The sequence below is a fragment of the Hemiscyllium ocellatum genome, chromosome 3, assembly GCF_020745735.1.
Source record: "Hemiscyllium ocellatum isolate sHemOce1 chromosome 3, sHemOce1.pat.X.cur, whole genome shotgun sequence".
NCBI lineage: Eukaryota > Metazoa > Chordata > Chondrichthyes > Orectolobiformes > Hemiscylliidae > Hemiscyllium > Hemiscyllium ocellatum.
The window spans coordinates 27556115-27569475 of NC_083403.1; the positions used below are offsets into that span (position 1 = coordinate 27556115).

Below are 13361 nucleotides of genomic sequence, written 5' to 3' on the forward strand. Positions count from 1 at the left end.
ACTGGTTTGAATCCTGCCACAGCAGGTGGAATTTGTATTCAACAAAAATCTGGAATTAACAGTCTCATGATGACCATCAAACAGTTGCTTATTGTAAGGAGAAAAACTCATCTGACTCACTAATGTCCTTTAGGGAAAGAAACTGCCATCCTTACCTGGTCTGGCCTATATGTGACTCCAGAACCACCGCAACACCTTTACCCCCCCCCCTCTGAGTAATTAGGGATGGGCAACAAATGCTGACCTAGCTAATAATACCCAGATATCCCATGAATAAATATTAGAGAAAACACATCAAATGTTCTTAATTAACATTGAGGCACTTAACAAATCCAGTGGCCATTTTTCATTTTTTTGTAAAAGGATGATTGCTTGTATCAATATGGTTAATACTTTCAAGATAGATGCATTTCTAAATGCTCCAAATAGGTTTGAAAGCAATGGTCTGTTAATTAACAGACACAATGTGCTTCCTTTCTTAATTGCGACATTTTTAATTTCAAAACGAACTATCTCTCGTGACACTTCATTTCCTCACAAACTGTAAACCTTTCTCATGCTAATTCTGCCCAGTCAAAATGGTGTACACTAGCTGCTGTCGTGTAGATAAGCAGACCCACAGACGGAAAGGAAAGGAGGAGCCTTCTGTATATTTTTATGTTTATAAGCTGAGTTAATTAACAGCAACAAATGTGTTACATTTGTCAGTCACAAATTCTTGTTTTGTTATTTTTTTAAAACTCCAGTCATACCACTATATTGTTGCAAAACGCAGTGTAACTATAAGTCACAAAGTTGGTTTGGTGAAAGTGATCTTTCAGGCCTATTTTTGAATTGACCCTCCTAGAATGGCAACTATTCTTTCTTTCTGTTGTAACTGTCAGTGTCCTGGGTGCATTGCTTTTCAGTTGTATTGGGGGGAAAAATATTGTCATCAACTACTTTGCTGAGCTCCAGATCTTGATAGTCCTGGAAGAGAATGTTTTTCTTTTTTCAGTGAATTATCTTGTACACTTTATTTCCACTAATTACTCCTATTGATCAGATTGTGTGTAACTCCTCCAAAAGCTAATTTGACAAGGTGTGTCTTCAAATATTGGACTATAATGAAACTCATGACCAACTTTTTCTTTTAAAATTTTAACTACTCAGCCTTTAACTAAGATTAAGCCTGTGGATTTTTTTTAGGTCGTTAGATACAATTTACTGCATTTGGAAATCACACATCCATTCAGTTTGGCAGGAACACCACTCCTGACCTCACTACCTCTCTCTGTCTCTGTCTATTACTGCTTTATAGACAATAGTTTATTTGAATAAATTTACTTTTAATTAGCTTGTTTTTGTAAAATATCCTAGGCTGACATGTTGCAGTATACTTAACATCTCTCGAAGGCTTGAGGTGTGCACTAAGCATTGACTGCATTCAAATTCTTCCCCTAAAATCAGGCAATCAGTAGCTTTTGTTTTACACTCCCCAAAATAAGCATGTTTTCAAAGTGATGTACAAGCTTTCACATACTCCTGCCAATTAGACAAAGGTGTAAATATGGTATTTGCAGACCAGTGTGTACAATACTTAGTAGAATTGAGGTAACCACATCATGTATGATCACTTTTTTTTTAGAAAGAGATAGCTAGAGTGAGTGTATGAGAAGTGTTAACTGGTTAGGGCCCTTGTTGCTATATGTTTGTCCACTATCTGGTTTATCAGAATAACAAGTAATAATGTAGCAAAACAGAGCCTTGCCTCAGTTATGTCACAGAATCCCTAGTGTGTAAGCAGGCCATTTGGCCCATCAATTCTGCACCAGCCCTCCGGAGAACATCCCACCTCGACCCAGCCCCTTTACCGTATCCTCATAAACCTGCATTTCCCAGGTTAATCCACCTAGTCTATACATATCCCTGGACAATGGGCAATTTAACATGGCCAATTCATGGAAACTCATGTAGATATGAGGAGAACATGAAAAGTCCACAGAGACAGTCACCCAAGGCTGGAGTTGAACCTGGATCCCTGACACTGAGGGAGCAGTGCCAACCCTTTTGCCATCTTGTTTCAGCAGTTGGCCTTTGGTTCAACTTAGGTGTGGGGAAATGAAAGTAAGGGAGTAATACTCTTGAGTGATCCCTTCCCGAGAGCAGCGGTTTGCAACTGCAATGTGCCTCGGCCATATGGAATGTGTGCCGTGAACCTTTTGGGAAGCGGTGCTGAATGTTGAGGCTACCTCTGTGTTTCTAATCTCCTCCACAGCCTCAGTGGCCATTAGTGACAGCAGCATCTGCTGACACCAGGCACCCCTATCAACTTCACAAACCCCAAGAGCCACTCTTGCGTAGACATTTGATACCACACATGCAGTATGAAACAGTTGGGTGTACTGTTGGAACTGTTTATCTCATTGCAATATGCCTCAACACTGAAAAGGTTGGGAGCCACTGCCCAAGAGTGAGAGATCCAGGAGGACAGAGTACTCTATTGTCATGTTCTGAACTTGAGACCTGGAGTAACCCTTCATGATGTTTACAAACCAATGGCTTGGAGGGCAGCAGGCAGACCCTGTGGTAAAGCCAGTCCACCCTGCCACGTTGTGGACTGTGCTTCATGTGGTGATGGTCTCCACTGACCAAATTTTAAATTTTTTTAACATTCATCCCAATAAGCCAAGGAGTTGAGTGAGTTTTCACAATCCTAGCATTCAGGGGTGAGATGTTGAATTGGGAGTAGAGTGCCAAGGAATGGTTGGGCAGTGCTTCAAATAGAAAACCACAGTTTTTGAGAATATGTCGTCGTCCTTTTTCTGTGTTCAAAATGTACGTTATTTTGTGGTTTCTGGAGACCGATGGGATAAGATGGAATTTGGGCAGGGCCAACTGGCTGTTCATCAGCTAAACGTTCACTCCAAGAGCCAAGTTTCAGTGTTGTTTTGCTAAGTTTGTAATGATCACCTGCTGAATTAGCAGCAAATTGCTATTCCAGATTAATGTTTAAAAGTTGCACAGGTAGATGAGACCGCCTCCTGTGTGCTGAGCTGTGCTTGCTCATGTATGCAGTTAAATCTCAGTTTTGTCAGCTCACCAGACCTGTGGGCCTGTCTTGCTCTTTGGAATTGCTGTGCCTTTGGCATTCCCCCTGGTTCGGATGGTAATGATTTCTAATATGAACTCTTGGTGACCATTCGAGTTTTAAAAAAAACAAACTTGTTTTGCATGCTGTTGAGCTTGCATTGGTGTGCCTCTGCTTATTATGTGCTTTGTACACTTGTCTCTGTCTCTATTGATCTAAGACGATGAGGACGTGAATGGTACAACATAGATGTTTTCTAGTCAGCCTTTGCAGAGATGTAGTATGCACCACCTCTAGAGCAGGTAGGGCTTGAACCTGGGCCTTCTGGATTACACTATCACTGTGCCACAAGAGGCCCAGAAATGATACTACATGAATTTTTATTTAGACTATATTTTAAATCAACCTGTTCAAAGATGTTATTACACACCTGGAGAGTAGGTGGGACTTACCCTGGACCACGAGGCCCAGGTTCAGGGACCCATTGAAGATGGTCATTGCCTGGCATTTGTGTGCCACAAATGTGACTTGTGACTTGCCACTTGCCAGACCGAGTCTGGATATTGTCCAGATCTTGCTGCATTGGAACATGGACTGCTTCAGCATCTGAGGAGTTGCAAATGGTGCTGAGGGATTTGGAGATTTCTGGGATGTTTTAGTCCACTAGTTCTCTCCTCTACATTATTACATCCATTTGTCTACCTATACTGTGTGAAAATTGAAACTTAACGCTGCCGACTCTCAACATTTTTAAAGAGCTTCATTCATTTCTGTGTGAATTATGTGTTCAGGTCTGTGGCCATTTCTGAATTTGGTTGAGTAAAATCTGAGTGGTAGTTAAGTGTTGTATTTTTGAAATTTCTTGTCTTCCCCTACACCCCCATCCTAATAATTACAATCAAAGCAGAAATATGGTGTCTGAATCCTGACTCCTTCTCCTGCTATTGACCTTACGCTTTGATTTACTGCCCTGTTCCACCTCAGTGCCTTTCCATCAGGCACGGCCTAACTTATTGTGTATGAGCTTATGATCTGCCGTAGTTTTAACCAATGTGACAAACAGGTGACATTCTCAATGCTAATGTAACTTGTTCCTATTTCCTACAGTTTTCCTTTTTCAAACTCTTGTTGATTTTTGTTTATCCCTCCTCTCCTCTTCTCTCATTTTCTTTCTTCCTTCCTTCCTGTCATGAAGATCCTGCCTCCTTTGCTATGCTCCAGTTGCCAAGCAAGCTCTGGCACGTGGTCATGGAGCAGAGATCGTTAACTGTGCGAAACTCCTTGGGTCCCATCTTGGCCCTGTCCTCTATTTGCACACATGATTTACTCCTATTCCTTTCAGTTGACTGCCAATAATCTGTTCCTGTGGGAATGCAGCCTATTTCTCTTACCAGTGTTGCTGTGTACACTGAAAACAAGACTGGTACTAAATGTTCTCCCCTCCATCCCCCATCCTCTTTTCATTGAGACCAATTGTTGCACCATTACAGCACTTACACAATTGGTCGAACCTTTGGATCCCCTTACTTTGTGTCTATTCATCATCCTCGGAGTATTTTAATGTGAGCACTTAACGTGACACAATGACATAAGAATCAGTGGCAAATCTAATGGAACACTTCAGGACGGGAGCGTGCCTTGTGTGTATTGAAATGTGCAAATAATTCCTTGCATTGTTACAGTGGGGAGGGCGGGGGGAGGGTAGTGGGGCCTGTATCCTCTTCTGAAACCATTGTTTTGCAGTGCTTCTGTGAGGGGCTCTAAGCTTAAGCTAGTTTATTAAATTGTCCCCCCACCCCTCTTTGTGTTTTACAGACTGTAGAAGAGGCTGCAGGGCAAGGTGTCACCATCACTGGCAACAGGACCTTCAACAACTGGAACTGGTCTAATGCGGTTATTTTTGCTGCAACAGTTATCACCACAATCGGTAAGGCACGTCACTGACCACTCATCTGAATGTCTGGATGTGACCCTGCTTTGTCTTGTTTTAAAATTTCTCTCCTCTGCTTTCTTCACATGGTGACAGGTTATGGAAACATCGCACCCAAGACGTCACAGGGCCGCCTATTCTGCATCTTCTATGGGCTGTTCGGCACACCACTCTGCCTCTCCTGGATCAGTGCATTGGGGAAGTTTTTTGGAGGACGAGCTAAAAAGCTGGGTGAAGCCTTGACCAAGAAAGGCATAAGTCCAGTAAGAATATCTCTCACTCTCTCTCTCACTCTCTCACTCTCTCACTCTCTCACTCTCTCACTCTCTCACACTCTCTCACTCTCTCACTCTCTCACTCTCTCACACTCACTCTCTCTCTCTCTCTCTCTCTCCGTTAAACTTTTAATTGGTCTGTACAGTGTATGCCTGAAGCGAGCTCTGAGATTAAAGAGACCTTTATTGCAAGATCCTGGATTGAGCTCCTTCTATTTTCACAAATACTACTAGGTTTTCTCCCTCTTCATCATTACCCTTTGATCTTCAGTGGTCTGTTTGTGTGAACTGAATGTGGCTGGGAGGGAATTCTTACATTGCCGTAGTGCCTTCTGGAAGATTTCTTAACTGCTTCGCAGCCAGTGAATTAATGACAGAGTATAGTCTATTCTAATATGGAGAACACCACTGCCAACATTCTACCTTGCAAGATCCTAGTATTGCTAGTTGATGAATAAATGGTTGGTCAGGATACGAGAATAAGCTTCTCTGCCATTCTCCAGGTGGTACCTTCCTTTTTATAGCCACCGGAGACTGCAGGTAGTCCTTGATTTCTGATGAGATCAGAAATCCAGCACAGCCACAGTGTAGTGCCTCTCAGAACTATGCCTGAGAGTGACTACATGCTGTCCTTATGTCTCTGAAGAAGAACCCACAACCCCTGACTCGAGGTAAATGCGCTGTAAACTGAGCCATCATTGAAAAGGCTTGTCTGTTCAGCATGGTTAAACAGCCCTTAAATGAGGATTAAGTAATGATTCAGCAAAACACAGGTTAAGTAAGGTTTTAATTTTAAGATGCTGTGTCTGTAGAGCTGCTATATTTCCAGCTATTTGGATTTTGTGTTAATAACATCATATTGGCTTTTTTTGGCATGAACCCATTAGTTGAAATTGGAAATTAGAGGGCAGAGATGTGTTTGTAAGGAATGTAGCCATGTTGATGCAATTCTGAAGGTAACAGCTACTGCTGTTTGAGTGATCTGTGATATCTGTCTCTCTCAGTCTTTGCCCTAATGCAGTTTTTTATCCTTTTCCTCTAATAGCGGAAGGCCCAGATTACCTGCACAGCAATTTTCATTGTATGGGGTGTCCTGGTGCATCTGGTCTTGCCACCCTTTGTCTTTATGGTGACTGAAGGCTGGTCATACATTGAAGGCTTGTACTACTCTTTTATCACAATATCCACCATTGGGTTTGGAGATTTCGTGGCAGGTAAGGATGGTGTTCTGAATTGGTTTGGTGGGCATGAGGTCTGCTTTTGCATCATGTAAATTTAAATGTTTGAAATGATGATGATGTTTGAATACAAAGACATTTTGATCAGAGATGTCTATTCTGTGTTGCACTTTGCAAGGGGGCTCCTCTGTCACCACGACCCCTATGGTACACATGCTTAAAGCATCAGTCTGTTCAATTGTTAACTGTGAACTTCAGCAACAGCATAGCACCAGAATGGAAATCATTTCAAAGATTCCCTGCTGCAAATACATTGATATTCCAGCTAAGAATCCTGCAAATGAGAAAAAGCTATCAAGGATAACCCATTCACTACAAGCAGTAACAATAAACTGCAGTCCCATCTTACACACTTGACTCTTCCAAATTACTTTTGTTTTTGTTAAAATAGAGAAGAATGATTGATTGGAATGAACAACTGTTATTGACGATATCTATTTAATTGGCCACAAGCCGAACATAGACCTATTTTTGGGACTGAAGGAAGAGGGAAGTTGGTATTCTGTCCCTACCCTGTCTGAACATCCCTCAAGAAAGAGATGTACGCTGGATGTACAACCTAAGCATCTCCTTACTGCCACACAACCTAGCATGTGGTTTTAGAACATAGAAAAATACAGCACAGAACAGGCCCTTTGGCCCAAGATGTTGTGCTAATGTTTAATCCTAATATAAAATATAGCAACTTAATCTATGCACTCCTCAACTCACTGTTCTCCATGTGCATGTCCAGCAGTCGCTTAAGTGCCCTCAAGGTCTCTGCTTCCACCACCACAGCTGGCAATGCATTCCTTACATGCACAACTCTGTGTAAAGAACCTACCTCTGGCACCTCCTTTATACCTTCCTCCTAATATCTTCAAATTATGATTCCTCGTACCAGTCAATCCTGCCCTGGGGAAAAGTCTCTGGCTATTGACTCTGTCTATTCCTCTCATTATCTTGTACACCTTGATCAGGTCTCCTCTCTTCCTCCTTCTCTCCAGAGAGAAAAGTCCGAGCTTATTCAACCTTTCTTCATCAGGCAGCATCCTGGTGAACCTTCTTTGCACCCTCTCCAAAGCCTCTCTATCTTTCCCATAGTAAGGCGACCAGAACCTGACACAGTATTCTAAGTGTGGTCTCACCAGGTCTTATCCTCATTAGCTACACAATGGGAAGGGGAGGAGAACTGGGAATTTTCTCTATGCTCAGAAGAAGTCCCAAAGTAAAGGGGCAAGAAGGTCCTTCAACCCAATTCCTGTAATTAAGCATGTCAAACATCCTGTCTCATTGACAAGGTTGGTTGGGCATGGGAATCTCTATTCTGTCACTGGTTTGAAGATGATAGGCAATAGGAGACCTGGGATGGCTACATGCATGGGAAAGATCAACACAAGAGGCAAATAATCTGTCCACAGTTTCAACTACCACTGACTGTGGGCCCCAGTCCTGCTTCACTGCCAAAGGCATATTTTGGTCCCAGGCAAATTTGGTGGTAAAATGTTCTCATTGCCAAAGGTGTGGCTTTTTAAGAATCAACCACTTCAGTTGCCTTAATGAGTATCCCACTGTAATGCCTCCCCTCCCAATGCAGTCTTCCATTGATGAGCACTAAGTAATCCTGCCTGAATGACTATCTCAGCACTGAGGTGGGGTCACTGAGTGAAAATGTCAGAGTGGCTGCTGAGAGGAAATCCACTCTACTCATCCCGTTTCAGCTTGCATTTTGTCTTATCCTGGCCAATTAGGAGCCTAGTGAAACAATCTCCGCCCATGGTCTTCCTGAAACACCTTCAGTTGTGTGAAATAGTGGCGTAACTTTTTGAAAATCCCTCCGCTTCCTCATTCCCTTCTTCACTGTTTACTGATTCTGAGAAATCTTGTTGCAGAGAAGGGGGCTAGGGGTAGAAATTACCAGGGTGTTCCTATCTGCCTCTTTGTCCTCCACTATTCAAAGCTGTTCAACCTCTTTTATTTACCAAGAAGTGTGTGACCCTTCAGACTTGGGTACCTGAAAGATGCGAAGAATAAAATAATTTGACACTATTCATAAATAAATGAAATAAACTATTTTCGTCATCTAGAATTGCATAAATAAGTTACTGTTTGTCTAATTTGCAACATTTAATTTTGTTTCAGTTTAGTAGGTGCCAGATGATCCTTAATCATATTCTTGTTCCATAGGTGTAGACCCAAAGGCCAATTACCACATCCTTTACAGATACTTTGTTGAGCTTTGGATCTACCTGGGTCTGGCATGGATTTCCCTTTTTTTCAACTGGAAAGTTAGCATGTTTGTCCAGGCACACAAAGCCATTAAGAAACGACGGAAGCGAATGAGGGAATCTGTGGTAACCGTATCAAGCACCCAGCCTCTGAACTCCAAAATATCAGACTCCAAAATTTCAGAGTCCACTGAGGTAAACATTTTTCGCTTCCTTTCTAAAAAGCAAGAAAGCTACAATGATCTCATCAAGCAGATCGGCTCAAAGACTTTGAAGAATAACAGTAGTAAGCTTTTGGGTGTTGAGGTTCCAGCCAAACCCATGACTACAAACGATGGTAATGGTAAGCTCGGGGCAGCTCAGTCGAAAAAAACAACAGGTCTGAAAAGATTCTGTTATGAGCCACCCAGCTTGCCAGCTATCGAAGACACAGAGATTACAGTACCACTAAATGAAGGCAAAGATTCAAATTCACAGCCAGATTGCACTTTGCAAGAGAACCAACTGGATAAAACTAGCCGAGAAGACCGCTGCTTGTGGGACACTCGCTCCCGCCCACCATTGTTCTTTGAGAATGTCAACATCCGATTTATAGATGAACAAAACCTTCTCAGTGATGACGAGAAGGTGGAATTGTCATTGGAAGAGAACTTGGTGGACGAGGGAGAGTCTGATGTTTTGGTACAGACGCCAGACACAAACCATTCAGGTTTTCAGGTGTGTAAGCTGGGAGATCCACCTGACTATGAACAGCTGATGAATGGATATAACAAAGTGCGCAATGTTGAAGTGGTAATATAACCAAAGGCATCTGGGATCCACTTCTCCAAACTTTCTCCTATATTCCCACTTTGTTCATTCAGCACTAGGACCTGAACAAAAAAGGACAGCCGTCATCCTGTTAGTGTGGAGGAGCTGCTAATGACATTTGGCTGTTAGTCAAAACACCTCCAAGGTACAAGCACAATCCTTTTTTTATTTTTTAAAAAAAGGCCTTAGCTGGAAAGGAAACATCCCTCTTCTAAATGGGAGAGTCGGACAGCAGATCTTTCTGCAGAAATGTTGACTGATGAAACTGTGACCAAACCTATGTCGTTTCCAAGTGTAAAGATATTCAAATAATTCTTGCTATATATATGTAATATATGTATACTGTGAGCATTTTTCTTTCAATGACCAGTTTTAACAAAAAATAGCATTTTTAAGATTTTAATTTTGAGCCAAGAAATGTAGATAATGAACAACGCAGTTATTTTTAGTTTCAAGTATTTCAAGGTGGTATTGGTACAGTTTTCCTTCTGAATTCATTGAAGTACGATTCAGAATGTCCACATTTTTTAATTTGAGAGATTCAGGTTCAATTGGGATTCAGATGGCTTGTGTCAGTGATTTTGTCAGGACATTTTTACTTCCCTGTCCCTGCCCCTGCCCCTAAGTGTAAAGCCATTTCTAATGCAGATTGTGTAACAGTCTGGGAGTTTGTGTGCACTATACTGAATCCTATCCTAGTCACACTCCTCCAGCCCTATATTCTTGATTTTGATCTGCACCTTATGACACTTTTAGTCTGTTTTATGTGTATTTTACCCTTTTGAATTTTTCCAACAATACTCCCAACAGAAATTAAACTTTCTTTTTCTATTCTGGGCTATCTGATGCAAATCCAAAAGAAAATGAGTGGGAAATCAGTATGCTCTGAATAAGCCAAAGTGGTGTTTTCCATAAATGTTTCAAGATGAGGTGACAAAATTGCAGGCAGAACCTGGTGGTGATCATCAGAAGTTGCCTATCAATTCATGAGAATCAGACTCCTGTTCTTTTACTCCCTAGCCACCTCTGCATACCATCCAAATGTGTTTTGATTTGTAAATAGTGGTGCAACTGAGCCATTGGTCACTTCTGTTTCTCTACACTGTTACACGCCAACTCCTCAGTCGTGAGCAGTAAACTTCTTCAGTAGAAACTGGAATGCTTTTTTTGTTGGCACTTAATTGTTTACATTTGTTGTGAAGCTGGTACTAATTTCAGTGACCAGTGGGTATAGCTGCTTGTGTTTTGGAGGAAGAGCAATGGGAGATGAATTCAGGCACAGAGCCAGCCTATGGTACATTGGTCAGGCCACAAGCATGGCAAAAAGTGCAATCACTACAGATGCCTGATCACTGACGTTCGTTTGTTCCTGGAGCTGCTTCTATTTGAGAAGACTTAACAGTTACAGAACGGTGGAGCTACTGCTGGAACTCAGCTTAATCAGGCGTTTTCCATTTTTTTTAATGTGAATTTGGATAGCCTGAAGTAGGTATTGTGTCCTATTAATTCCAGGCTGCTGTTTGTGTTTTGCGTTAGTGGGATTCCATACCAAAAATGGCCCAATGTCCTGGTGGTACTATGACTATAAGATCTGAGGCATTGGGTACCTCTCCTTAATTGAGGTGAGGATAGGAAAATTGGGTGCAAACATTTAACATACCTGATTTGTTGCCACCCCTGTTTTTTTTTCTTTGCAAATGGCTTAAAGTTATTTTTGAGGATTATTGCTCCAGAATCTGGATTGTTGCTCCAGAATTAACTAACGATGATCATCAAAAGTTCTCATTTATAATAAGTTTCTATCTACCATTGTTGAGGAACTGTATGGTGAGGCATTGGTGTGTTTTTAAAGTTTCATTGTGAATTGAAGGATCGCAGAAGTTTTAAAAAGTTTTACTTTTTTCTTGTCTTCAGTCGAGTAACTAGTCAAGCAAATGGAAATTGACTAGTTACTCTATAAAACGCACACCCCGCTAGACCATTTTTGATGACTCCAGTGAAAGATGTTGCATGCGATTGTCTCCAGTGTAGTAACGGTTTAATAATCATTTTCACATATCAGGGTGCTCCTGCCCTTTCACCTTGTGTGTTAGGTGGGAATACGTTTGTTATGGAAATGCATTGTAGAGACACACTGACATCAATTGGCCAGTCTACCCCTGGCTAAATGTCTCGTTATTGGAGACGTTGCACACCAACTCCATTCTCCCCCCTCCAATTTAAAATATGTGATCAGTGAAGTCTTTAGACATCTCTGCTTAATAAAACCAAGACTTGACTCTGAATGCTGGAAGCCCAACTGTAGGAAGTCCATTGCAGAGCAGAGACTGGGTGACCTTGCCATTAAAAACCAAAGTAATGACAGGTCATGGAGCTTAAAAACTGAATGCAGTGGTTGTCTTGTTACCAGAAATCCATTGGCAAGCATCAATCATGTGATAGTTAGCTTGGGTATGTCAGTCACTTTATTTAAAGCGGCATTTGTGAGGAAGGATACAGAAGCCCCAAGGGTTGGGGCGGTCTAATAGTGTATAAGCTATAAAGGTGTATGATTTGTCAAGTTGAGTAGTTTAATTGTCTCCACACACCCCCCTCACCTCACTCTCACACATAGACATGAGGAAGAAAGTCTGTAGCACACTTTTTTTTCTGAAGGGGGTCAGTGTCAAATGACTTTACAAGACTGGCTGCATAGGAAGGTTTAAGACTTCTTACAGTTAAGGAGTAGGTTATAACTATACCTATCACTCACTCCATGTATTGAAATAACTGTTAAACTCCAGAACCCTGTTTGTTGTATTTATTCCTTGAAATGTCCTGTATTAAGTGCTGTCCTTTCCTGGTTCTCTGTTAATTGTGGACCTAATTTATTTCTATATTCATTTCAAAATGTAAATAAATGTTTTGATATATACAATGTGAAATGACTTGGGTGTTTTTTTAAATTAAAGTAACTTCCATTTTCCCAAGGCTTTAAAACTGTAGAACATATTTTCTGCTTCATACATCCTTTCTTTCTATGATTTAGTTCAGGGGTTGGTCCAGACGTTGGTATCTTTGTATTCACTACTTCTCCGGATTCCTCTGCTTCCCTTAAGGTCATGACATACTGTGGTTAAGCTTCTCAAACCTGCTCTACCATTCCGTGAAATCATGACTGACCTTTTTAATTTCAGCAGAGTTCCTCGGCTTAATGTTTTAGGCTGAATGATCTACAGCTATGTCATCAGTGACCTTCCCCCATCAAAAACGTCAGAAGTGGGAATGTTCATTGATGATTTCATAATGTTGAGCATAATTTGAAACACCTCAGTATTTGACGTCCAAAATTATCAAGACCTGGGCCATATACAGGCTAAGGCCAATTCAAATAACACTTGGGCCAGAAATTTGCCAGGTAATGATCATCTCAAAAAAGAAAACATTTTACCACAGTCCTCTTGATATACTCCTCTTGCTGAATGAGTGCAGGTCCAATAACACTCAAGCTTGACACCATTTCAGGACAAAACAGCACACTTGATTGACACCGCATTCATTCCCACTATCACTTATGTATAGAAGTTATAGTGTGTCCATCTACAAGATATACTGCCAAAGTTCACCAAGGATCTTTAGACAGTACCTTCTGAATCCATGGGCCCAACCAACAGTAGGGAAAGGCAGCAGATTTGGGTGGCACAGTGGTTAGCACTGCTGCCTCAGCGCTAGAGACCCGGGTTCAATTCCCATCTCAGGCGACTGACCATGTAGAGTTTGCACATTCTCCCTGTGTTTGCGTGGGTTTCCTCCGGGTGCCCTGGTTTCCTGCCACAGTCCAAAAATGTGCAG

At 41.6% G+C, this 13361-nt stretch overlaps 1 protein-coding gene across 1 annotated transcript in view; it reads left to right on the plus strand.

Moving 5' to 3' along the window:
- kcnk5a (potassium channel, subfamily K, member 5a) overlaps nt 1-12447 on the plus strand; it is a 33649-nt gene extending 21202 nt beyond the window's left edge. The window contains exons 2-5 of the mRNA XM_060849214.1: nt 4886-4997; nt 5097-5263; nt 6321-6489; nt 8680-12447. Coding sequence (XP_060705197.1) covers nt 4886-4997; nt 5097-5263; nt 6321-6489; nt 8680-9521 — 1290 coding nt within the window. The 3' untranslated portion in view covers nt 9522-12447. The remainder of the gene's footprint in view (nt 1-4885; nt 4998-5096; nt 5264-6320; nt 6490-8679) is intronic.
- The last annotated feature ends 914 nt before the right edge of the window (nt 12448-13361 follow it).